General features: G+C 42.4%; 2 protein-coding genes across 5 annotated transcripts; one reads left to right on the top strand and one right to left on the bottom strand.

Moving 5' to 3' along the window:
* Positions 1-407: 407 nt before the first annotated feature.
* On the top strand, positions 408-17923 carry Hnrnpu (heterogeneous nuclear ribonucleoprotein U). 4 transcript variants are annotated; one of them, XR_008720317.1, is made up of 17 exons: positions 408-1243; positions 2119-2230; positions 2316-2389; positions 4210-4349; positions 4639-4738; positions 5278-5390; positions 5910-6173; positions 6303-6422; positions 6759-6887; positions 6973-7141; positions 7500-7754; positions 8003-8184; positions 8378-8449; positions 13384-13454; positions 15072-15165; positions 15592-16281; positions 17537-17923. XR_008720317.1 is itself a non-coding variant. In XM_055608765.1 (15 exons), the coding sequence occupies exons 1-14, from the start codon at positions 631-633 to the stop codon at positions 13414-13416; spliced, it is 2376 nt and encodes a 791-aa protein (XP_055464740.1). In that variant the 5' UTR covers positions 408-630; the 3' UTR covers positions 13417-13454; positions 15072-17923. The 4 variants fall into 4 exon arrangements, 2 of the variants coding, with proteins under 2 accessions (XP_055464740.1, XP_055464736.1); XR_008720316.1 differs by having other exon boundaries at positions 15072-16281; XM_055608765.1 differs by having other exon boundaries at positions 15072-17923.
* LOC129678096 (cytochrome c oxidase assembly protein COX20, mitochondrial) lies at positions 14848-20473 on the bottom strand. Its single transcript, XM_055608782.1, has 4 exons — positions 19869-20473; positions 17047-17161; positions 16885-16948; positions 14848-16375 (listed from the first exon to the last, which is right to left on the bottom strand). The coding sequence occupies exons 1-4, from the start codon at positions 20010-20012 to the stop codon at positions 16243-16245; spliced, it is 456 nt and encodes a 151-aa protein (XP_055464757.1). The 5' UTR covers positions 20013-20473; the 3' UTR covers positions 14848-16242.
* Positions 20474-24929: the final 4456 nt, after the last annotated feature.

The raw sequence follows: 24929 nt of genomic DNA, 5'->3' as shown, positions 1-24929 counted from the left end.
CAGTGGAGACTTGAAGTTTGAAACCTAGAGCCGGAGGGACGGACAAAAAAAAAAAAAAAAAAAAAAAAAAAAAAAAAAAACAAAACAAAACCAAACTAAGATGGAAGAAAGGAGGCTGTACTCGAGCGGGAAATGCCAGGTGAGGACCGAGGGCGGGTAGAGGAGAGGCTCCTCCGGGCTACGGGGGCCAGGGCGCCAGTGGAGCGCGGCCACCGAGGAGCCGGAAAGGCCGGCGGCCGCTGCGGCCGGTCGGTTTAACCGAAAGGCGGCTTCCTGGGCCTCCATTTGCGCGGCGGGGCCCAGCGCGGAGGCCGCGGCGCGGGGGAGGCGGGGCGGGGCCTGCGCGCGCAGCCGCCCTAGCGCGCCTCGCCCCGGCAGGGGGCGGGGCGCCTATATTACGTGCGCGGCGCCGCCCCTGCGAGAGGACGTTGCGTGCTCGCTCGCGCCAGGCGAGTCTCCGCGTCTTGCCTCGCGAACTCGGTGAAAGGAATTGGCGCCGTTCGACACCAGGCGGGTCCGCTCTGCAGCAGCCCTCAGCCCTCTCCAGCCGCAGCCGCCGCCCGGGCCGACCAGCAGCCGCCGCCAGAGGCCGAGGGAGCCAGCAGCCAGCGGTGAACCGGGGCCCTCACCATGAGTTCTTCGCCTGTTAATGTCAAGAAGCTGAAGGTGTCGGAGCTGAAGGAGGAGCTCAAGAAGCGGCGCCTCTCCGACAAGGGCCTCAAGGCCGATCTCATGGATCGCCTCCAGGCCGCGCTGGACAACGAGGCAGGAGGCCGCCCCGCCATGGAGCCCGGGAACGGCAGCCTCGACCTGGGTGGCGATGCGGCCGGGCGCTCGGGAGCAGGCCTAGAGCAGGAGGCCGCGGCCGGCGCCGAGGACGAGGAGGAGGAGGAGGGCATCGCCGCGCTGGACGGCGACCAGATGGATCTGGGCGAGGAGAACGGGGCGGAGGGGGCGGCCGACGCGGGCGCGATGGAGGAGGAGGAGGCGGCGTCGGAAGACGAGAACGGCGACGACCAGGGCTTCCAAGAGGGGGAGGACGAGCTCGGCGACGAGGAGGAGGGCGCGGGCGACGAGAACGGCCACGGGGAGCAGCAGCCCCAACCGCCGGCGGCGGCGCAGCAGCCCGCCCAGCAGCGCGGGGCAGGCAAGGAGGCCGCGGGCAAGAGCAGCGGCCCCACCTCGCTCTTCGCGGTGACGGTGGCGCCGCCCGGGGCGAGGCAGGGCCAACAGCAGGCGGGAGGTAAGAAGGCGGAAGGCGGCGGGTGAGTGTTGCGTGGTGGGTGCGCGCGGCGGGAGGCCCGCGTGGGGACCGTGCCCCAGGCCTGGCGGGCCCCCCCGGGGGCGGGCGGCGGGGGGGGCGGGGGAGCCCGGGGCCGCCGGGAGGCTCCGCTCGCCGTGCCGGCGGCGCCTCCATTATGTGTGTCGGGCGCCGGGGAGGGGGGCAGAGCTGCAGCTGCCGCGGTGGGGGTTGTGCTGGCTGGTGGGGGGGAAGGACAGGCGGGCGGGAGCGCCGGCCGCTGGGGCGCTGCGTGCGCGCGGTTCGGGCACATGTCTGGGCGGGGGGTGGGGGGGGAGGCCCGAAGGTCCCGGGGCGGGCGGGCTTTGGCGGCTCCTCGCCGCGGTATTGTGCAAGGAGCGCAGGGGCTCGGTGTGACGTCACTTCCGGCGGGAGGCGCCGGGCGCGGAGAGCGGGGCGGAAGCCCAGTACAATGCGGCGGCGGGGCACGCGGGTGGGGGAGGGGCGGCGGGCCCACGCTCCCCCTCCCCGCCGGAGCGCGGCGCACGTGGGCTCGGGCGGCGGCGCGCTTTCTTTTTTTTTTTTTTAATATTTTAAATTGTTTTTTTTAAAGCTTTCTGAAGGTTGCGGCAGGGCAGGCAAGATCAGTAGCGTCTTTAGACTGCGTCACTGTCCCCAGTCCCGTTCCTTGCTGATGGATTTTTTATTTATTTGTTTTGTTGTCTTTAGTTCGCATTTGTTTCGTGGGCTAAAAAGTCACAGACCCGGTCTGGAGAAGTCAGTATCCTCTCTTGAGGCTGGGAAACAAGGAAGGTGTTTTTCTCCGTTATTTAGCTCGTGGCCTGGGGTTTTTAAAGCGGTGTTCTGTGTCGTTATAGGAGACGGCAAAACAGAACAGAAAGGCGGAGATAAAAAGAGAGGTGTCAAAAGACCTCGAGAAGATCATGGCCGAGGATATTTTGAGTATATTGAAGAAAACAAGTACAGCAGGTAGATACTAACCTAGTTTTCACTTGTCACCCATTCCTTATGCATGGGGAGAAGAGCTTTATCAGGAGACAATTCTGTTTTTCAGAGCCAAGTCTCCTCAGCCACCTGTTGAAGAAGAAGACGAACACTTCGATGACACAGTGGTTTGTCTTGATACTTGTAAGTGAGGCGGAATTTCCCGCTCTTCTCATTTTCAAGTGCAGTGTTATTGGTTTTAAGTGTTAGGAAATGTGTTGCTCTGAAAGTGGAGAAAACCCGTTAAGGGATTTGTTTTAAAGCAGGAAGATAATAAGCTTTTGTTCAGGTTACAGTAGTTTAATATTTAGTGCCACTTCAGTTGTATTGATACTTTTTACAAATTTTACTAAATGGTAATATTTTTATGACTGGGAACTTCTCAGTACTTAGGGATGTAAAACTAATCAATTTTTGTTCAGCTACCAGAATCTTACTGTAGTTTTTTTTTTTTCTTTCTTAAATCCTGCCTGTAACTTGTCCTTAGATAGGTAATATGGTTTAATTTTTTATGTGGAACTGTAGTAAGTGAGCTATTTGGGCTAGTTGAATACTTACTAATGATTTTCCCCATTAGCACACACGTATATTCCCTATTCTAAGGAATGTAATATTACCTTTCAATAACTGCTCTTTTGTTCTCAATTCCAGTTCAGTAGCTGCTGCTTTAACATAAGTTGATTTCTTCCAAAGACCTGGGGCAGCAGCAGTGGGCTATCTGAGCCACTAGCTTTCTTCAGCAGCGAATGGTATCAATGGCAGCGCTGTAAATATGCTACTTTACCCAGTTGGGTTGCAATTGAGTATGAGGAAGTATTGCAAACCATGAAATGGGCTTTAGCTGTCAGATTTGTATTTTTATCTTTTAAAGAAGTTGGTTAGTTTATTAAGTATTTAATAAGAATGTATAACTTGATGTGAGCAGAACAAAAAAAATTGAAGTGCTTGAGTAGTTACAAGGTTTCACTTGGTGGCTAAAAGCTTGGATTTTCACATTTCCTTGTACAAATTATTTTCAGAGGCTTGAGAGTTAAAGTGGCTGGTTTCAAACTTCATACCTTTTACAGTCAGATAAGTCTTGAAAGAGAAAAGAGAAAACAACTGATTTGGAAGTTTTGCTGTTTACTGAAATGTAAAAATATTTTCCAAGAGAATGGTTAATATTACTACTTACAGTTAGATCAATCAGACTGTTTGTTTAGACACAAATTTGATTCTGTCAGCAGTCAGGAAAAGCTTGAGAATTTCAAACTGCAGATGAGTTCAATAAAACAATAAACGGCTTTCTAATTTAACATTGGTTGTCAGGTGAGAATTCTGAGAAGCTGTGGATTAATAAGCTCTTCTCATCCAAAGATAGCTAGGTTAAAGACTGGATTTGTATAATCCAGGCAGTAGTTAATTCCTAGTTGTGGTACCTTATCAGGTTGGGTAAAAGAGCCTGAAAAGCTACAAATTAACGCTTAGACTGCCGGGTTTGTGGGTTTGAAGCTGGCGTAGTCACATGTTTTCAGAGATGAGTTAAAGTTCTAGAACCTTGGTGTTAGTCTGCACATCACAGGATCAGCAGTTTTCTTAAAATATTTGGTGGTGGCTTCCCTTCAGTTTTTATTGTCACTGGTAAATTCTCCCTGGTTCTGGCATGCTTCCCTTTGATATCCTGCTGTCCTCTACTGCTTGCCTCTAAGTCAAGGTAAAGAGCAGAGCAGGTATGTATCAATGTTGCATTGTCTCAATCATTATGTACATTTCAGACTTCAGCATTAAAATTGGCAGTTGACTGCTTAGTACATAATCAATTTAAGACTGCCTTGGTGGGAGTGGGGCTTAAAATGCGAATAGGAACAAGAGCATGGTGTAAAAACAGTTCTGCAGTAATAGATGAAAAACAGGTTAAATTTTGTCAACATAGCTGAAATACATTGGGTGTCAAAAGAATAATTTGGCATTTGATATAATTTCAGATAATTGTGATCTGCATTTTAAAATATCAAGAGACCGCCTCAGTGCTTCTTCTCTTACTATGGAGAGTTTTGCTTTTCTTTGGGCTGGAGGAAGAGCATCTTACGGTGTGTCAAAGGGCAAAGTCTGTTTTGAGATGAAGGTAAATCTTGTGACTTCAGGAACCTATTTGTATTGGTTGGTGTCTAGGTCAGAAGGAACTCTCCTGAAATGAGAGAGCCTCAGGTTTTCCTATCAATATACAGAGCTAGCCCATGTACTGTTTAGACTTACTAGATCTTCCAAGTTGGGGGCTGTATATAGCTAAAGATGTAGAGCACTTTCTTTATTAATAGCAGGGGAAGAATTGGCCCATCACCCTGATGAAATAAGCTAGAGTTCAAGGGATTGTCTTGTTTTACAGCTTAATCATGTAGTTGCTTGATTTTCAGGTAACGGAGAAGATCCCAGTCAGGCATTTATATACAAAAGATATTGACATCCATGAAGTTCGGATTGGCTGGTCACTAACCACAAGTGGAATGTTGCTTGGTAAAGTTTATATTTGAGTACTGCATTAATTTAGAATCTGGTTACAGTGTTAAATGAAACCTAGAATGCATTGTAAACCTTGACCTGATTTTACCCATTTAGTGTTGGCTATTTTACAGCTAGCATGTGCAGGCATGGATAGGGTTTTTGTTGTTTTTAGGTTTTTGTGTTTTTGTTTTTTTTTTTTTTTTTTTGAGACAAGGTTTCTCTGTAACAGTCCTGGATATGCTGGACTCACTTTGTAGACCAGGCTGGCCTCAAACTCACAGAGACCTATCTGCTTCCTGAGTCCTTTTGTAGTTTTAAAGATGGTTAAACTAGATAGACTGCTTTTGACATGTAAATTGTCAGTTGAAAGTATGTGTCCTACTCTGTCACTTGGGCATTTGTTCTTTATAAAGATAGATTTGACAACTGTTGGGTGAGATTTGCTCACTAATAAGTCTTTGAGCATACATTTTAAATAAGTTAGATGGGTCTTGGGACTGCTTAGATGGGTTTTATATTTTTGGTTTTGTTTTGCTTTTTTTTTTCTTTAGGTGAAGAAGAATTTTCCTATGGCTATTCTCTGAAAGGAATAAAAACCTGCAACTGCGAGACAGAAGATTATGGAGAGAAGTTTGATGAAAATGATGTGATTACATGTTTTGCTGTAAGTTAAATTACCTGCAAATGTTACTGTGTATATATAGAAGAATTTCTTATCAATATGACCAAACATACACAGCTAGTTCTGAAAATAGGTGTGTGGGAAGGAGGCTCGGGGGTTAAGGTTCCTGCTGTAAGTGAGGGGAGCTGAGTGTGGATACCTTAATGCCCATGTAAGTGAAGAACTGAGATGCAGCTGGTGAGAGGGGAGAGGCAGCAGCCAGTGTGGCTAAAGCCTCAGGGACAGGAAGACATCTGACATGGAACTCTGGCCACACATACAAGAGCAGTTGAAACTGGGAAAATAAAAGACTATTGTTTGAAGGATCACTGACACATTTTGTCAGAAAAACGAGATTGGCCTGAAAAGCCTATCCTCTAAGGCCTAAATCTTGTGTTTCATTGTATATAACCATTAGTTCATAGCAATTAGCCTGAGTGTATTAGCTTCTGTTATCTGGACGAGTTGAGGAGCCTTATAGGAAATAGTTTGAAACTGGTTTTTAAAAATTTACTTCAACAGAACTTTGAAACTGATGAAGTTGAACTCTCCTATGCAAAGAATGGACAAGATCTTGGTGTTGCCTTCAAGATCAGTAAGGAAGTTCTGGCTGACCGGCCACTGTTCCCTCATGTTCTCTGCCATAACTGTGCAGTTGAATTTAATTTTGGTCAGAAGGAAAAGCCATACTTTCCAATACCTGAAGACTGTACGTTTATCCAAAATGTCCCCTTAGAGGACCGAGTTAGAGGGCCAAAGGGACCTGAAGAGAAGAAGGATTGTGAAGTAAGTTGTTTTTAATGTGTTTATAGATGGTTTGAAGATGACATTGAACAAGGCTAAATGATGGATATTGACTGCTGGTGTGTGAGGAAGTGAAATAAGCGTTTGCGTTTTTGTTTTCTTTCACTGTAGGTTGTGATGATGATTGGCTTGCCAGGAGCTGGAAAAACTACCTGGGTTACTAAGCATGCAGCTGAAAACCCTGGGAAGTATAACATTCTTGGAACAAATACCATTATGGACAAAATGATGGTAAGTAAAAGAACGAAAATAAAGTGTCAAGAAGAGAGTGGGGCCTAGTTCAGGGGAGGTACTTATAGGTTAATCTTGTCTTCATATAGTGAATAGGATTTTCCCTAAAACAAAATTTGAGTACTTAGGTAATCTATCTGGAATAAACTATCTTTCAGTGCCTGCTTTTCCCTAAATTAATCCTTAGCAGTTTAAAGAGCAAGATCAAAACTCCGTTTTGGGGTGGATAACTATTGAAAAGATGCAATTGAATATTTATAAAATGTTACCTCGTTCCTGTGGTCACAAACTTTTACAAAATGTGTAACCAATTAAGCATATTGAAATTTTTGGTAGGTGGCAGGTTTTAAGAAGCAAATGGCAGATACTGGGAAACTGAACACACTGTTGCAGAGAGCCCCACAGTGTCTTGGAAAGTTTATTGAGATTGCTGCCCGCAAGAAGCGAAATTTTATTCTGGATCAGGTAAGCAGCAGCTTTGGAGTTAAAAGTTAGCTAATGATTGATACTATGTAAGATTAATGTCTTTAACGCTTTAATTTCCCTCAAGACAAACGTGTCCGCTGCCGCCCAGAGGAGAAAAATGTGCCTGTTCGCGGGCTTTCAGCGAAAAGCTGTGGTGGTGTGCCCAAAAGACGAGGACTATAAGCAGAGGACGCAGAAGAAAGCAGAAGTAGAGGGGAAAGACCTACCAGAGCACGCGGTCCTCAAGATGAAAGGCATGGAATCGTACTTTACTTTACTGTCTTAAGTCTGTTTTTGTAATTTATGTAGAAATGCAGTGTCTTGGCACTGATAACTCTTAGGGATTGTACTAATCTTGGTAAACGGAAGTGTGTTTGGCTTATTTACAAAGCCATGGCCAGATACTGTAATAGTGGTGGCACACAAGTGTAATCCTAGCGTCGGGGACAGAGGCAGGTGGAGCTCTTTGAGTTCTAACCCAGCCTGGTCTACTGAGTGAGTTGCATGGCAGCCACAGCTACACAGAAACCAAACGAGAAAGACAATCAGATAATTAAAAAATTGTACAATTTATATATATCTATAATTACAATTTGGCTTTATTCCCTGTAGGAAACTTCACCCTGCCTGAGGTGGCTGAATGTTTTGATGAAATAACCTATGTTGAACTTCAGAAGGAAGAAGCCCAAAAGCTTTTGGAGCAATATAAAGAAGAAAGCAAAAAGGCACTCCCACCAGAAAAGAAGCAAAACACTGGCTCAAAGAAGAGCAATAAAAATAAGAGTGGCAAGAACCAGTTCAACAGAGGTGGTGGCCATAGAGGGCGTGGAGGATTCAATATGCGAGGTGGCAATTTCAGAGGAGGAGGCAAGTTAATTTTGAGTGTTAAGCTTATTTGGAAATGAGCAGAGAGGTTAGGTTTTTATTAAGCTAAATAGGAAGTTGGTTTCTTTAGCTAATTCTATGCTGCCATGTTTAATACATAATAGAAAAAATTTCACAGGAGGCATACCAGAATTTAAATGACATTGCTTATTTTTCATTAATGATCAAACTTGACTATGAACTCTGACTTAATGTGTTATTAAGACTCAACTCTGCTTGCGTTTATTTAGCTCCTGGGAATCGTGGTGGATATAATAGGAGAGGCAACATGCCACAGAGAGGTGGCGGTGGTGGAAGTGGTGGAATTGGCTATCCATATCCTCGTGGCCCTGTTTTCCCTGGAAGAGGTGGTTACTCAAACAGAGGGAATTACAACAGAGGTGGAATGCCCAACAGAGGGAACTATAACCAGGTACTGACTCTAACTTGGCCTAGAAGGTTGTAGATGGATGCGTGTTGGGAGTCCTCACTGGAGGGTGACATAGTTGTGAAGTGATTGAGTTTACTGGATTTTTCTTTTCAGGTACACTAACTAGTAACAGCAGTGAATCGGCCAGCTGTTGATTTAGGAGCTCTTTATTGACAGATTTTTTTTCCTTTCATAGAATTTCAGAGGACGAGGAAACAATCGTGGCTACAAAAATCAATCTCAGGGCTACAACCAGTGGCAGCAGGGTGTAAGTAGTTTCTTAAATGATTACATACGTTATATAGTGTTTATTTACAAGATTCAGATGGAAGTTATCTAGGGATTGAAGTGTTTATACATTAATAGCACAAGGTATTGATACTATGTTCTAAATTGTAACCATGGGTAAGCTGGATTTTAACAGTTTAAAGTAAGAGTATTTATTTACTACATATGGTTGTTTTACTACATGGTCCTTTTCAATAGTTTTAAGTATATAAACTAACCCAGGTCTCCTGTTTCCTTTTGTAATGTGTATTGGTAAATAATATGGGTAATTGGTAAATTAAAATTAAGTTCTGGTCTGATGTAGAAATTAAACGTGATAAGTATAAATTTGTTTCCAGCAATTACTCTGAATTAGATCATTGTCATTTCCTAAAAACAATGAGTGGCTTATTGATGTTTTTTTCTTTAAAAACAAAATTTTCTCTTACAGCAATTCTGGGGTCAGAAGCCATGGAGTCAGCATTATCACCAAGGATATTATTGAATACCCAAATAAAACGAACTGATACATATTTCTCCAAAACCTTCACAAGAAGTCGACTGTTTTCTTTAGTAGGCTAACTTTTTAAACATTCCACAAGAGGAAGTGCCTGCGGGTTCCTTTTTTAGAAGCTTTGTGGGTTGATTTTTTTTCTTTTCTTTTTTGTACATTTTTAATTGCAGTTTTAAAGTGAATCGTAAGAACCTCAGCATTGTGCACGATAAGAGAATGTGTCAGTATTTCAGGGTTCTACATTTTATCTGTAAAATGTGACTTTTTTTTATCACAACAAAAGTAAAATGTTGCTTTGTACCTGGTGTCTTTTATTAAGCATTTACTCCCCCATTTCTCACAGAGAATAACAGTCGGGAGTCATTGTCACAATAAAATAGCAATGTTAGCAACCAGATTCATGGAAGGACTAAGTGGTCCTCATGAATTGCATAAGATTCTGTACTGCTCATAATACACTCCATCCTCTCTGTAGATTGCTGGGTAATGGTGGAGGGATAATTTCTGACAAACCGGGAAGGCTATTTTTTTTCTGTTTAACAATAGAATTGGCATAATTGGGAATGAAGATAAAATTTGGAACCGAGATTTGAGAAGATGGAGTGTATGTAGAAGGGCTGTTAAAAATGTAAACTTGGTTGCATTATATGTGGAGGCTCAAACTTGTGAAGGTTAAATACCATATTTTCCATTTGTTCTGCATTTTGATTCTGAAAAGAAAGCTGGCTTTGCCCATTTCTTATTAAAAAAACTTGTTGTAAATCCAGTTGTCTAATGGGATCTATATGAAGTTAGCTATGTCTGTATGCCCTTCTCCCACAAATACTGTATAACTAGTGTGCTTGTAGTAGTTTACTCCACCACCTCTGTAAGCTAATGAAATTGTGAGTCACCCATTTTTATCTTAATTTTTAATCATGTCAGTTCTTGAATGGGTATCTCCTTAGCCTGCTGATTTCTTTTTCTTTCTAAAGAAAGTGGGTGGAGAAATTAATTTAGAAGTTTGTTTGCAATAAAAAATTCATTTTACTCTCGTTTGGGATTCTCGCCATCAAGGTCTAAATCCCTTTATACTACAACTCCCAAGAGGAGAAAATTTAAGTGTGTGCTTTCTGGACAGCTTATTCTTTTACTATGTTACTTTGTAACATTTAGGTTTTAAAAACTTAAATGTATACTGACGATTTATAATAGAAAATTGAATTTTCCCTTCCCCTCCCCCCCAAGACGGCTTTTAACATTTATGAGGGGCAAAGGTACTGGCTGGGAGAAGTTAACGCTCAGTTGATCATGTTTACAAATGTGAACGGCTGTCCTCACCTGATATACATAATATGATACATGAAACTTTGGGAACAGATGCTTTTAGAAGCCATCATGCAAGCCAGTCATTGATTTCACTACTACACAGTGCCTGCTAACTTAACTAGCTATGTGATAACATCAGATCCCCTAATTGTAATTTTATTGGGTTTGCACAGAACACTTAAATCTTATAAAGGAGCCTCACTGTGAAGTGAGGAATCAGGAGTCAAACTGTAGAACTAAAATTAGAATTTAGTGTGTCAAGTGTTTTTAACCTGCTTCTGGTAAGTTCAGGTTTCCTATATTACTGATTGCTATAGCTGTAGTATTTTTTTGCTGTTGTTTTAGGTAATTTAAATCGGATTTTTTAGATACTACATTATTATACTATACTCTGGGAATTGCTGCAGGCTAGTTCAGACAGATTGCCATAGAAATAACACTACAAGGTAGTATCTTTGGCTTTTTACTTTGCAGTTAACTTTGTTAGCAACCATTGGTATGGATAATTGCTGTATGTGTGTATATATATACGTGTAAATAAATATATATATACACACACACATTATTAGGACTATATAGTCCTATCCTGGGGAACAGTTCAAACTTTAGTTCAGATTAGTGTTGATCCTAATGTTTTACTCTGTGCCTTTCAAAGGGAGAAATGACTTGTTTAGTAAAAAAAATCCCAAATACTGACTGAATCTTACCTGAAGGAAAGAATTGACTTAATATGCCCAGTGGTAAGCAAACTGAACAACGTTGAGACAGAAGTTGACCAGAGAAAACTTACAGGAGATTGCCATTGGTTCAAGGCATGTTTTCAGTCAAGCTGGGCATGGTAGCATAAGTCTGTAAACTACAGAAAGGCAGAAAAATTACAAGCTGGAGACTAGCCTGGGCTACATACTAGTGAGATTCCCCTACCCCCAGTTACTTCTGTTGGAACAGCTTACACAATCTTGTGCCGGCTAAGCACAGAAGCTGAGGGAGGGGGAGCCCCAGCTCTGCTGGTAGAGCTTGTGCTTAGCAGGGCTTGATGGCAGTGGAGTTGGTCGACGCTGTCGGTAGAGAATAGTGCAGGTAATAGCAAAGAAAACAAATGGAAAAGTATACACAGTACAACAAATTAACAGTCTCTCAAGTTTCTAGTGGAATCGCAGTACTTGATGAGGACCTTGGCTGTGACCTAAGAAAACTCAAAATCAATTTTCTTAGATTTATTCTAGAAAGCAAAATTTGTATTTTTAACACACATGTGGTTAGTGTCTTGTACATAATATTTCTTGTTAAGACTTTCCTATGAGCTTGCTCATAATAGAATTACAACTCTAGATTGCACTGCACAAAAATGTTTGAGTAGCTTTTCAGGTAGTGGGTGCACTTGGATGTAAAAGCCTAGTTGTATGTACATCAGTGTAAATATATTTGATTTTTTGGAAAGAAATGTAGAATAAGCTTAAAACCCATAATTCCCTCTTTACGTAAGTGTAATATATTTTTTTATTAAAGTGAACAAAGTTTGTAGCAGATAATTACACTCTAGTATTCATTCAGTTTTCCCTAGCAAGATGAACAACAATACTTGACCAAAAGCGGCTTTGGGGTAAACATTGTAATATGGTTTGAGTCTAATTTTTTTCTATATTAAATATTCTGGTGCATGGGTATTAGAGATGATACTTGGAAACTGCTAAGTTGTAACTTTTTTTAGTAATAGTTAATAAGCCAGTATGATTAGTTATGCAGTGAGGGAATACTTAGGCCAAGGTCACTTGAAAGGGAGTAACTTCACACAAGCAAACCACAAATGTTGGAGTAATTAGCTTTGTGGCTTGTCCAAAACAGTTATTTCTTCTGGGGAGCCTTTTCATGTGTGATTCTTAGCTTGGCATTTGGACAGAGGAGTAGATACAAGATGAAGATGGGAAATTGTAGCCAGTTGTGTTTTTCAGTTTTTAGTCCCTACGTTTTTTTTGTTTTTGTTTTTTACTTTCTTAGTACTTGGTATATTCAAAGAACTTTCTAATTCTTGTCACTAACCTTTTTTCCCAAAGCCCTTGGAAATTTGGAAGTGAGTTGTAGTGCTGATTGAAGGAATATGCAGTGTTGATTGTAGAATAGTGCTTAGAACCAGGGACCTTTAAATATTTTACTAAATGTGTGCTGGTTTATTTGTAAATACATGGGCCAGTCTCTCATGCCTAACAGGTTGAAAGTAAGAACAAAGGAATGGTGTTCTTGTCATACTCCCATCTTTCCTCACTGAGTGTAAAAAAAAAAAAAGTATAGGTGATTGAATATTGAAATGCCCTAGAATTACACTTAGTTTGTAAGGTGGAATCCAGAAGGTTAAACTATAATTATTACGAAGTGAAACATTTAACAAAATGAGTCATTTCACACCTAGTGCTGGTATAGATAGGCTAGTAGGTGTTGAAGATAGGTGCTAGGCCACTAATCTGTTTGTTACGAGGACATGAGTTTATAGTCCCCCATCTGCTTCAATACAAGCTTGGGAGTTCAGTCTTTATGACAATTTAGTATGTAGTGGTTGCTTTTTAAAATCACAGAACCTACATGTGGGGAACTTACTCTGTTAAGTGTCATTAATGACAGTTTTAGCATACGGTGTTTTGTAAAAAAGTTTTTTAGGAGGTTCTGGGCATTTCTTTGGACAACTGATGAACACCTTGTATGACAGTGGCATAATGCCATGTTCAACTTTCTAATATAAATCATCTGTGGAATTGGGTTTGAGTCTGAGCAACAGCCGAACTGCTCTTGGTTATTAGTTAGCCTGCTTTCCCTTTGACCCATGCCATTGGGTGAGACTACAGGGAATAGTTTACCCACTTAAAACCTACACTTAAACACCTACTTGAAACATTTGATACTGGCCAAAAATTGAAACCACAGATAAAATTGTGTTGTGAATTCAAGTACTAAAAGCATACCTAGATATGCTTAAAGTTTGTGAGCTTAGTACCTAGCTAGCTGAGGTGGGAGAATCCTGGACAAGTAACAAGAATTCAAGAGTTCCAACATACTTCATTTTCTTGTAGCTTAGTAATAAAAGCAATGTGTTGATTTAAATTTCATCTCCTTTTTCTTAGTCTGTCCATGTGAATGTGCTGTGTGAAGAGTAAAAGGGGCCCAACTAAATGTGTTCCAGTGATTCTAATAGGTATTCAAATTAATTGCTGCTTGTATCTTTACCAGTCATGCTAGGTTTTCAGGATCACCTTAACACAAAGCTTTTTACAACCAAATGAACAGGACACAATCATCCCCTAAAAGCTTTTCTAACTTTGCCTTTTGTATATCAGAAGTGAAATAGCTGGCAATTTGATAATTTTTGTATAGGTTTACAGGAATACATGTAAAGGCTTTAACCAAGCCTTAAAGTTTTGAAGACATTTACCCTCAGAAGCCTACTTTTATTACAAAACAGTGACCTTTAGGGTGCTTTTTTGCCCTTGTTTAACAGATTTTTTTTTTTCCTTGTGTTAACCAGAAGGTCTTTTCTGAGTATTGAAGTGAATGCATTCTTGGAAGTTAAAATTAGATACAAAATAAACTAAAACACAAATGATGCTGAAATTAATGGGACACTTGATTTGAGCTTCAGTTATGCTGTGTCCCCTGGGGCATTTACTACTGTAAAAAAGCTAGAATATTGTCTAGGTGAGGTTAATGAGAAGACTGGTTTTCAGTTTTGATAGCAACAAGTTTGTGAGTAAGAATGGCTGTGCCCTCCAAAGGCACCCTAATGACTTTCTATAGGTTTCAGTGATCAGGCATGTTTTCACATAACTTGAGGGCATAGGAACCTTTGCTTGGGAATATCTTTCTAGTACATGCAGATTAGGCCTGCAGTGGAGTGCCATAAGCAGGTGTTTTAGAGACTAATGAAAGGTTACATTGAGCTACACTTTAAAAGTGGACAACAGAAATGTTTGTCTAACAGAGTGGCCACCTTAAGATTTTAGACATTGTCTTCCTTGTTAGAAACTGGAAGAGTATACAGTGTTCAACCTTACCCAAAGTAAAAATACAACTTTTTCTCTAGCAGTGCTTATGCTAAAACTGTAATACATTGAAAAGTATCTTCCTAATATTTCCTTGCTGCAACAGCTTTGTTCTCATACTTTAAAATTTAAAAATTGAAGTTAATGTTAAGATGTATACAGTACCAGTATTTGTGTGGTAATAGTGGATACTGGCTGTAGTGACCTGATAGAATTACTAGACCATTAAGCTGCTTCACAATTGATTTTAGAGGACTGTTACAAGTCAGAATTATAGAAACTGTTAACTTTCCTACTTACTAAGGTCTGCGTACCCAAAGAATAGTATATATGTAACATGACTTTTAAAGGGGTGCTTTGACACCTGTCAGATTTTTATCTAGGAATAGAAGGATTCAAACCCTATTTGATCCTTAGCTCTTTGCTGAAAAGTGCATAAACAGGAATCCTGAATTTATTATATAGACCTCCGCATTATATAATCGAAGCAAAGGGAAACCACCGATGGAGTTAGAGGTACGTAGACTAAAAAGATGCTTGCAAATCAAATACTGGTTTTAGCATAGTTGAGATTTATTGTTGCCAAATTCAGTCAGTAAGTCACAAGTCCAGAAAAAAGCTGTTCCTGTTAAATTCCCCAAGGTCCTTTTACTGAGATGGAAAAACAAAGGGGAGGGTTTGAGGGAAGGGGGAAAAGGAATACAGCCTAGGAGTGGTAGAAAAGCTACTCTGAAACTTCAAAACTACTAACACTACAATTCTATTTTAATCAGCTATTTAGCTGGTACCTACTGCTATATCACCTAGTATGAAATTTCGGGATTATCGGAACAATGAAGGAAGCAGTGTACACAGAGGGCATAGAAGGTAGGTAGAGTTTAAAATTTTCAGTGTGAAAGTTGGGGTTGGGGTGGGCATGCTGTCTTGCCTTTTTTTACTTAGTAAATACATAGCAGTGGAACTCAAGTTGTCAGGCCTGACAAATGAAAAGTGTCACCTAGTACAGGAGACACATCCAGACATTCCAAGGAAAATGAAAAAAGTTAGCAAAGATTTCTGACAAGCAAAGAGATTGTGTTATTCAGCTGTCATACTGTTTGGATGGGATGATAGGTTGGATTTGTGGAACATTAGTAGTTGGCACCTGGGATACAGAGGTAGCCTGGGCTACGGTGAAACTGTCAAAGTATAAGATAAAGTGTGTGCGTGTGTGTATGTATAATATACATATATATAATGGTATGTTCTGGGCAAGTCAAGGAAACTAAATGCTTTGTGACTCTTTTTATCCAGTTGCACTGCTGCGAAAATGAACTTTGTAAGTAGTGAAGATGTTACCAGCCAAGAGTTTCTCTTTCACGGTAAGATACAATTTGCAGTATAAAGCTAGAAGGAACACAGATCAATTCATTGTCAGTAAGTTTAATCTGACAGCATAACTACACAGTCCACAGCCATTGACAAATACTGCAAACTTCATCTTTATCAATGGCTAAATCCTTAGGTTGCTGCCGGGTGAAAACTTAGTTACACAGGTCTCTACACTCTGGCCTTCATGGTGAAAGCAGTCTTTTCTGTTGAAGGACAGATGGAGAAAATAGTTTCAGGCATTCTTCCTTTGACACACAGTCATAGGACCAATAGTGGATATATCCTTGTTCAGGTATAATTTCTCCTTCTGTCCGACTTGCTTTATTGCATCCACAGATAATTAAGCTGATTCAGAAAGGCTTTACTCCATGGTTTTTGGCATGGCGGTTTTATGATGTATAATAAACATACTGTACTGGCAGTAAAGAACGAAAGGTTTTTGTGTAAGACATACAGTCCAGAAACTTTATTGAGAGCTTTTTTTTTTTTTTTTTTTTTTTAAATTATTGTACAGCATTCATTTGTGGTTGATTACCAAGGAGTAGTTCTGCTTGGGTTAAAGCTCAAGATTGTTCAGCTGCTGTTACTCTTGATTTTTCTTTCAGGATCAAGGTGGGTGCTTTCATATAAAATCTTATTTTTAATTCCTTCTCTGGCAATTCTTTCCTGTATTCTTTGCTTAGCAAAATTATACCTACAATGGCACCTTGAAAGAAAGAATATGAAAAATATGAATAATGACTACTTCCTTTCTGAACAACCTAAGGGGTTTTAATTATACATTTCTAACATAAAAATGACTACCCCAAAACTAGATTTAAAGGTGTTCTACCAGAATACAAATTCTTTTAAGTAACTTCATAAAATGTAAATTTCTGTCACCTTAGATTAATGTGCTTGTTGTAAAACAATATTGTAGGAATCTGGATCTGTCTCACTTACTCAAATCAAAATGGAATTGCACTCATCTGTTAAAACATTCAATGGACGATAGTGTACATTATGCCTTGCCACAGGGCAGATTGCCAGCAAAAATAAAAACTGGTGGTTTATACTGGCATCAGGAGGCAGATGCCAGCCTAGTCCACAGAGAGACCCTGTGTCAAGTATGTGCCACTCCACCATCCGTCCTTTAAAAAAAATAATCATTTGTTAGTTCATATCTCTGAATGCTGTTCCTTATCCTGACTTCCCTGGAATACCCAGCTAACATACCAGCATCCTAAAGTCACCAGGATAAAGCCTCCTACGCCAACATCACATGATCTTCTAATTCTACCTGTCAATGACAAGGATGGCCAGTCAGCATAATTACGTTCTGTGCAGAAAATGTGTCACAACAGAAATGTTTTAATACTTAAAAAATACTTTACTCACTGGTCACCAAGAAGTGTCCGAGTCCAGCCACAACAGACCCTAATGAGCCATATAGCACAGATTCTCGTGCACATGGAATATTCTCAACATCTAAAATGCCCAGGAGCTTAAAGGGCTAGGATAAAATGGGAAAAAAAAGCCTAAATTGAACAAGAAAAATAACTTACATTGATGATAACAATGATTTCCATTCAATTTTGAATTAAAATAACACTATAAACATAACCATTTATTAGACAGCTGACTTGGTACTTACTACTAAATGGGTGTTCTATTTCACTATTTTGGGAATCTACTCCAGCTGTGACTTTTATTAAAATCAGTGCCAGTATGGGTGAAATAAGTCAAAGGGTTGCACTTGAAATGACCTGTAGGATAAAGTGACCAAATAGCTTTCATAGTCTTATAGGATACCTATCACTCAACGCTGGCTTGGGGGTGGGAGTCCAAACAGATGTTAAGTTTGACATTCTGTTAATATAAATCTTAGCCAGACATGGTGGTTTGATGGTAATGCCTGCAATCAGGAAACTGCAGCCAGAAGATAGCTGTGAATTGGAGGAGGTCAGTCTGAGCTCCAGGATGAAAAGTCTGAGAAGCAAGACTGCAACTTGGTAACTTAGCCACCTTGTGTTGGATCCCAGCACTGGAAAACTTAAATGTTTTCTACAATGCCACTCTATGCAGCTAGAGGATGATTGCATAAGAGATGGCATCCTATACTGGAAGTGAAAAAGTGATGAGGGTGTGAATTGCAGTAAAAGAGCAAGGCAGAGCCTGTAAAGAGCTGCAACTTTTCCTTCTTTGGCTCAAGGATCTTCTTGAAGATAAAAATGTGACAACTTGTTTCTTATTAAAGTAAAATTGTGCTCTCCCAGATGACTTGTTTGTCGTTTGTATCAACACACCTTACACACGGCAGGCTGTTGCAAACTTTCCGCTCACCGCCAAGATCACATAAAAAAGTTGAAGTGGGGGAATTCTCTGCCCTGTAAATGGCTTGCTGTAGTTGGAAGGACTTGATGTAGTGATGCCAGTGAATGATGAAATGCACAGAGTGCTGAAGGCAACAGTGAAAACATGCAGCACCTATACCCTTGCCAATTCAGACCTCTGGTTGGGTTGTGAATGGTGGGGAATGAACACTAGTTAAGACTATGATGACTGAGAATGCAGTTAAAATATGCTTGGGCTGGCTCTTGGCTGCTCTTGTAGAGGGCTGTTATCCCAGCCACCCACTTGGTGGCAAAGATGAATATAAGGCTGCTTCAGTTGACATTCGGGAAGCATTGCCTTTTGTCTTTACAAACTGAACCGGTCACTCACGCTGAGTCACCAATCCACATTCACAAAAAGCCTGTTTGTGCTTGCAGAGGTCTCCCAACTGAAGGACTAAATTCTAAAACGTCATTATTTATGTGGGAGCCTGTAGAGGTCAGAAGATGCTTGATGGCTGTTGTGCTAGAGATTGAACACAAGTTAAATGGTAGTCACCTTTGCCCCTGAGCTGGCTCAGTATCCCTAAAGTCAGAATATCTCCATGCAAACCACAACTTTTCTGGTTACTAATGAACTCCCATTCTCTTTGTAATCACTTAGGCAGTCAGCACCCATGTAGCAGGGAATGCCAAGGTAAACAATAGAATTCATCTCACTGGGAATCTCAGCAATGGGGCACAGATTATTGAGTTCGGAGCAATTTAACAGTAGTGACCTGTCCCGAGGCCTAGCGATCTGGCAGCTTTGTTCTTAAAAATCAGAAGCGCCCTCCTTTTATTGGATTTAGTTGTCTTCCTTTTTTTTGGCTCAAGTTTTTTTCAGTTAAAGACCAGTTACATGATTGATTCCATGTTTGTGAGAATTGTAAACTGCTTACTCATTTTGTAAAATTGATAGTTTTCAACTTCCAAATCTTACTCCGTTTTCTCAAGACAGGGTTGGTTTGTGGCCCTGGCTCCAATTCAGATCCATACCTGTCTCTGTGCTGGTGCTAACGGTGTTCGACACCCCATCTACCCAGCCCAAATCTAATCTTACTAGCCTTTCCTCTCAACCATTTTCCAGACCAGAACCCGAGTCAAATACACGTGCATTTATTACAGCAATACCTTGAAGCAAACCACTACACCTGACCTTTATTGTGCTAACAAGTTTTCATTTGATCAGTGGTGTCTTAGTTCTGTTTAATTCGTAAAAATGCATCTGATGACATCATGGTCTTTTAAATTTTACTTAGAATAATATGCGCTCCGAACTAATGCTACAAAGGCCCCATATTTTCTGCCATGGACTCTGGGTACACCTGCTAGTAGTCATTTTATCAAAGTAACGCGGCAGTTTTCTCCCGGCTGCTTAATGAATGAAACTCGAGTATTCAATTACCCCACTATGTCGGCTTCATGAAGAGCAAGGACTTTGTCCGTTCTGATAATAGAACCGAAAATGTGCAGAACTCAATGGATTAGCGAATCTACCTTACCACGTGAGTGTGCACCCGTGTGTCTGGAATGGAGACTGACAATAGCTGGCTCAGAACTCATGCTGCCCCCGCCTCGGCCTTAAAAGTGCCGAGGTTACTGGCATAGGCCACCACGAGAGATTTCTCCTGACCCCTCTTAGCCGTTCCACCCAAGCGCAATGCCGTCGCCGTTTTCTTTCTGAGCCTGCGTCTGTCCTTTGCCAGTTGCAGTCAATGGCAATTTGGACACATCCGGGATATGAGGACGAGACCGCTGGGCTACCTCGTGGCTGTGGGTATAGAGCTAGGGAGCCGGGTCGCCCTCCTGCGCGCCCTCCCCCGCGCGCTCCACTGCGAGCATTACCTTTTTCTCCGGCTCGTGCGGCTCTGGCGCGGCAGCCATGGGGGCCAGTCGTCCGCCCGGCCCGGCCCGGCCCGGCCCCGCCCCGGCCCGGCCCGCGACGGAAGCAGCGCTGGCTCCGCCCCCCTCCCGCGCGGCGGCCGCCATCTTAGGGAGCGTTCCTGTGGCTGCGCCCAAGCCCGCGGTTGCCCCCTCTTTTGTTCCGTGGGACCCGACCCACTGTTTCTCCAGCCCCGCCACCGGCCATCAGGAGCGGGTCGCGAGAGGAGGCAGCCTAGGGGAGCGTCACCGGCTCCGCTCTCGCAGGCGGGGTGGCCTGAGACGGGGAGAGCCGAGGAACCTGGTCCCCCCGGCCCCGCCTCCCCCTAACCGCCATTTCCAACCGTCGTGCGCGCTCCCGTGTGGGCGCGGGCCGCGCGCCGAGGGCGGGGCCGGGGCCGCGCGCCCGCCGCAGCTTTGTCCTCCGGGGGGCGGGAGTCCGGGCGTGACGGCCGGAAGTCGCCTGGCGCTGTTTCCGCGGGCCTCGTCCCCTACGTGTCCTTTGTCCTGGCTTCGGTGACCTTGGCCGCCTCCCGCTTCTCCAGGCTCGGTCCTCCCGGCAGCCTCCCGGCGCCGGGCATGCCCACGCCCCTCCCCCTCCCGGCTTCACATGTCGAAGGTTAAAAATAGCGCAGGCCGCGCCCGCGGAGGAGACCCAGGACAAAATGGAGGCGGCCGCCGCGGGGGGACGTGCGTCAAGCCGCGCGTGTCTTCCGCCGGGAGGGAGGCCGTGGGCTGACGCGGCGGTGACAGCGGGGATGAGCCCGGGGCCTGCGCGTCCCGCCAGTTCGGGCGCTAGCGACTCGGTGGCCGGCTTAATGTCTCAGATCCGGCCTGATGCACTTTCTTTGTTTCCCTCCGTGGGCCCCGGTTGGGCCTCTTCCGTTCCAAACGGTCGTCCCCGGAAAAGGCCCAGGCCTGTCGTTGTGCAGAGTCATGCCACCTTTCACGCGTCGTCCGCGCCCGGCAGTGCTGGCTGGCAGGGGGTCATCTTAAAATACCACGCCGGCTGCTTCGCCGCCTCATGTTTTATGCTCCTTAACTGCTTCCCGCCAATCCCAGGGTGTAAAAGATTTTTCTTTCTGTGTTTATGCGTGGTAGATTTTTTTGTTTTGTTTTGTTTTTTAAGGAAACTGACCAGTTACAAAGAGCATACTGCTGGAATAGTCCTAGAGAATTGAAAGGGAACCGTATCCTGACAGTTTGGGAGACTCTGCTGAAATTCTTGGCCAGCCAGGCTTTGAATTCTTGTCTGGAAGGTAGTTGAGGTAGTAATATTCCGTAAAGGAGAGATTCATTTTGAATTCTTAATTGCAGTGTAAAGGACGTAACTGGAAAAGTACCGAGGAAATAACGTTGCCATTTTGTTACTGAGAAGCTGCTAGAGTATACTGAGTTGGAGTCCATTTCATTTGTGTTTGAGAAATGCTCTCATGGCTTTGCTCTGATAAAGTTTCTTAATTGAACAAAATGGAATGTGTTTCAGGTTTTTGCTGTTTTTAACAGTGAATACTGAAAAGTAAGCTCGCTGTCGCCCCTCTCCTCCCTGAAGGTGTGGATGAAAGACACCCATTTCACTTCTAAGCGAATAGAATTTATATTCTGGAGTCAAGCAGGAATGACCGTGACCCAAGAACATGATTCATACTGCCCCCAAACCACATTCAACATACTAAGAGTTTTAATGACTTTTATATGGTGACAATTTCGATAAGACACGTGGAGCATACATTGATAACATCAGGTAGGCCTTTTACAGGATGTCTCTGGCTATCGGCCCTGGATTTTATCTGATGACATTCTTGGTCTTCGGGATTGGTGGAAACTAGAGTTCTGTTTGTACATTCTGGAAGGATAGTCACAAGGATAGTTGCTAGGCTAAGTATAGAAGTGGGCAATGAATGGCTGAGGAGGCTGAGGATAGTCTAAGATCATTTGGCTCCAGGCCTGCAGCATTCCAGGTCGACTGTCACAGCTGAATCAATCACCCTGTAGAATTTTGAACTCAGGAGGGGTGAGTGTGGGTGTGTGGCTTTTTTTCCCTGAGAACTACCATTCACAAAGGAAAAGAGCAGTTTGTTTTGCTTTTCCAAACTTTTCTTTTTTTCTTAATTAAAAATTATTACTCAAATACATAAAATTTGCAGTCATTTAAAATAACATTGGATGCAGGTATCTTGACTCTCATAAAGCCTAGCACTCAGGTTGAGACTTTTTTTTTTTTTTGGCCTGTAACCACCTGTACATTTACTCATTTCAGTGGTTGCTTAGGAACACTTTAACCTTTTTGCTGCTGGATAACAGTTCTTTAGAAAGTTGCAAATTTTTCTGCTGATCTAAAAACAATAAGCTTCAGTGACCATCTTTGAGCATATGCTAAAAATTTTCTATGGAATAGATTTGTGCATGAGGAAGCTGACTCAAAGGCTTAGACATGCTAGCATGTTGTTAATTACCTCAATTCCAGTGACTTGACCTGAGAGGTGACTGCTGCCTCATAACCACCTATTAGAACCACATTGACAGCTTCGCTGAGTCTCAAGGGAAGAAAAGTCATCTTACTGTTTGCTTTAAACTTTCATATTACCAGTATGATTGAGTATTCTTTCAAATGTTAGTTTGTGTTTTAGTCTTTTTATTACATACATGTATGTGGGTGTGTGGAGGTATAGAGGTCAGACGATAACTTGTAAGGGTCCTTCTGTCTTTTTTTTTTTTTTTTTAATGATTAAGCTCAGGTTTTTATTTGTTTTGTATTTTTATGTGAGTTTCTTTGTGTAGCCCTGGCTGTCCTGGACTTGATTTGTAGACCAGACTGGCCTCAAACTCACAGAGGTTCACCTGCCTCTGCGTCTCTGAGTGCTGGGATTCCAGGTGTGTACCACCATGTCCCCTTCTGTCTTTCTGTTATGGATTACCTGAAGAAAACAACTCCCAAAGACCTGAATAAGTTGAACAGAGTCTGCTAACCTCAAGCAGGACTCCCCCAAGCAGATTATTGAGAAGCAGCCCAGACCTTTAGTTGGTTTGAGCTTTTAAGGGAAAAAAAAAAAAAAAAAAAAAGCAATTGTGACATACACAGAAAGCAAGCATTGTTTACAGAAGCAGAGAGATGACAGGTATAAGGGTCAGGCAGTTAACCTTTTGTTCAGAGTCCCATTTTACAGGAATTTAGGGCTGGTCCAGAGACCAGTTTTATCAAAGATAGTTTTAACACTTAAAGTATTCTTAGGAATATTTTGATGAGGTGGCAGAACTATATATGGATTCAGTAGCCTACTGTGTTTCTGCCATGTGAGTCTTAGGAACCGAATTCAGGTCTTCAGGCCAGGCAACACACTGCCAAGCTGTCTTGCTCCTTTCATAGGACTCCTTCTTCCTCCTTTCATAGGAACCACCTTCAAATAGTTTTTATGTGCTTCAACAAAAGGGGGCGTAGCTCAGTGATAGAGCATGAGCGTAACATGAGTGAAGTCTTGGGTTCCATCCTCAATGCCGAAAAGATGAATAATAATTGTGATGATTTTCTTCTTAATTCACAATTGCTCTATCCAACTCTGTAGAGTAATCTTCCAGGTCACTTGCTTTGCTAATCTTAAGGCATTTTTCAGTTTTCAAATATTTTAACTTTTCATGGAGGGTCACATCTGCCAATGTATTCTCTCATAGTTTTTTTTAAAGGTTTATTTATTTATTATTTATGTATACATATTTATTATGCATACATGCCTGAAGGCCAGAAGAGGACATTACAGATGGTTGTGAGCCACCATGTGGTTGCTGGGAATTGAACTCAGGACCTCTGGAAGAGCAGCCAGTGCTCTTAACCTCCGAGCCATCTCTCCAGCCCTCAGAGTTCTTTTTAAAAACAATTTATTTCCTTAGTTATTTTCCGGCTTATAAGCTTTGAGTATATTAGTACACATACCATGGTGTGTGTTTGAAGTCAGAGGACAGCTTGTAGGAGTCGGTCCTTTCCCTGCACCATTTGTGCTCTGAGGATTGAACCCGCGTTAGCAGGCTTGCAGCAAGCTCTTCTACCAGCTGAGCCATCTGGCTGGCCCTCTGTGTGGTTTTTTTAAAGACAGTGTTGCTAGATGGAACACTGGGTTGGCCGGTCTTTAGATTTCTTGGTTATAGCAGAGAATGCTTAAGCCTTGTGGTCATGCTCATTATTTACTTTTTTCTTGTTATTTTTTTCCTTTTTGTTTTGTTTTAAGATAGGGTTTCATTGTGTACCCTTAGCTGTCCTGGAACTGGCACTGTAGACCCGGCTGGCCTCGAACTCAGGGAGATCTACCTGTCTCTACCTCCAAGCGCTGGGATTTAAGGTGTGCGCCACAGCTGCCTGCCTCCTTGTTGATATTGAATGCAGTGTTTTATCAACATTGTTTTTCACCTGCTGATATATTTTATTCTTGGTTGAGTCTATGGATTATGCTTTCCACTCAGTTTACTGTCTGTTTGGGTCAGTGGCCTATTTATTGTTTGTTTTTTTGAGACAAAGTCCCACTAAATAGTTTTGGTAGATCAAACTGGCCTTGAACTCGTTGAGATCCATGGATGTAAAGGTGTGTCAGCTTAGATTGTAGAAACTTTTTGATTGTATTGATCACATTTGTCATCTGGGCTTATTTCCTGGCTTATTGATGTCCTTTTCAGAGAGTCCTTCCCTGTACCTAGATCTTGAAGCAGTTCCCCTAAATTTTCCTTTTAAGAGCTTTAGAATTTCAGCCCTTATATTCAATCATTGATTCATTTTGAATTGAATTTTATACATGTGACAAACAGGAATTTACTGTCATTCTTTTACATGTGGCTATCTAGTTTTCCTGTTCTATTTGTCGAAGAGGCTTTTTTACCTCCAGAGTAAAAAAAAATAAGATAACTGGGGCTAGAGAGGTGACTTAGCATTTAAAAGCACGTGCTGTTCTCAAGATCTGATACCCTCCTCTGGCCTCCACAGATACATAAATAAAAATAAAGATAATCTTTTGAAATATCTGTGGGAAATTATGTAGGTTT

This window comes from Psammomys obesus, unplaced genomic scaffold (assembly GCF_907164565.1).
Source record: "Psammomys obesus unplaced genomic scaffold, mPsaObe1.curated_primary_1811, whole genome shotgun sequence".
In the NCBI taxonomy this organism is placed as follows: Eukaryota; Metazoa; Chordata; class Mammalia; order Rodentia; family Muridae; genus Psammomys; species Psammomys obesus.
Note: the sequence above shows the minus strand (reverse complement) of the source record. Positions and strands in the feature narration are given on the sequence as shown.

Excerpts from the sequence above, each read along its gene's own strand:
- Hnrnpu (XM_055608761.1), top strand. The coding sequence starts at position 631 with ATGAGTTCTTCGCCTGTTAATGTCAAGAAGCTGAAGGTGTCGGAGCTG. Across the intron at positions 6,888-6,972 it reads GAAATTTTATTCTGGATCAG|ACAAACGTGTCCGCTGCCGC; the intron begins GTAAGCAGCAGC and ends ATTTCCCTCAAG. Across the intron at positions 8,450-8,899 it reads ACAACCAGTGGCAGCAGGGT|CAATTCTGGGGTCAGAAGCC; the intron begins GTAAGTAGTTTC and ends TTTCTCTTACAG.
- LOC129678096 (XM_055608782.1), bottom strand. The coding sequence starts at position 20,012 with ATGGCGGCCGCCGCGCGGGAGGGGGGCGGAGCCAGCGCTGCTTCCGTC. Across the intron at positions 16,949-17,046 it reads CGGACACTTCTTGGTGACCA|GTAGAATTAGAAGATCATGT; the intron begins GTGAGTAAAGTA and ends TGTCATTGACAG. Across the intron at positions 16,376-16,884 it reads CTGGTGACTTTAGGATGCTG|GTGCCATTGTAGGTATAATT; the intron begins GTATGTTAGCTG and ends CTTTCTTTCAAG.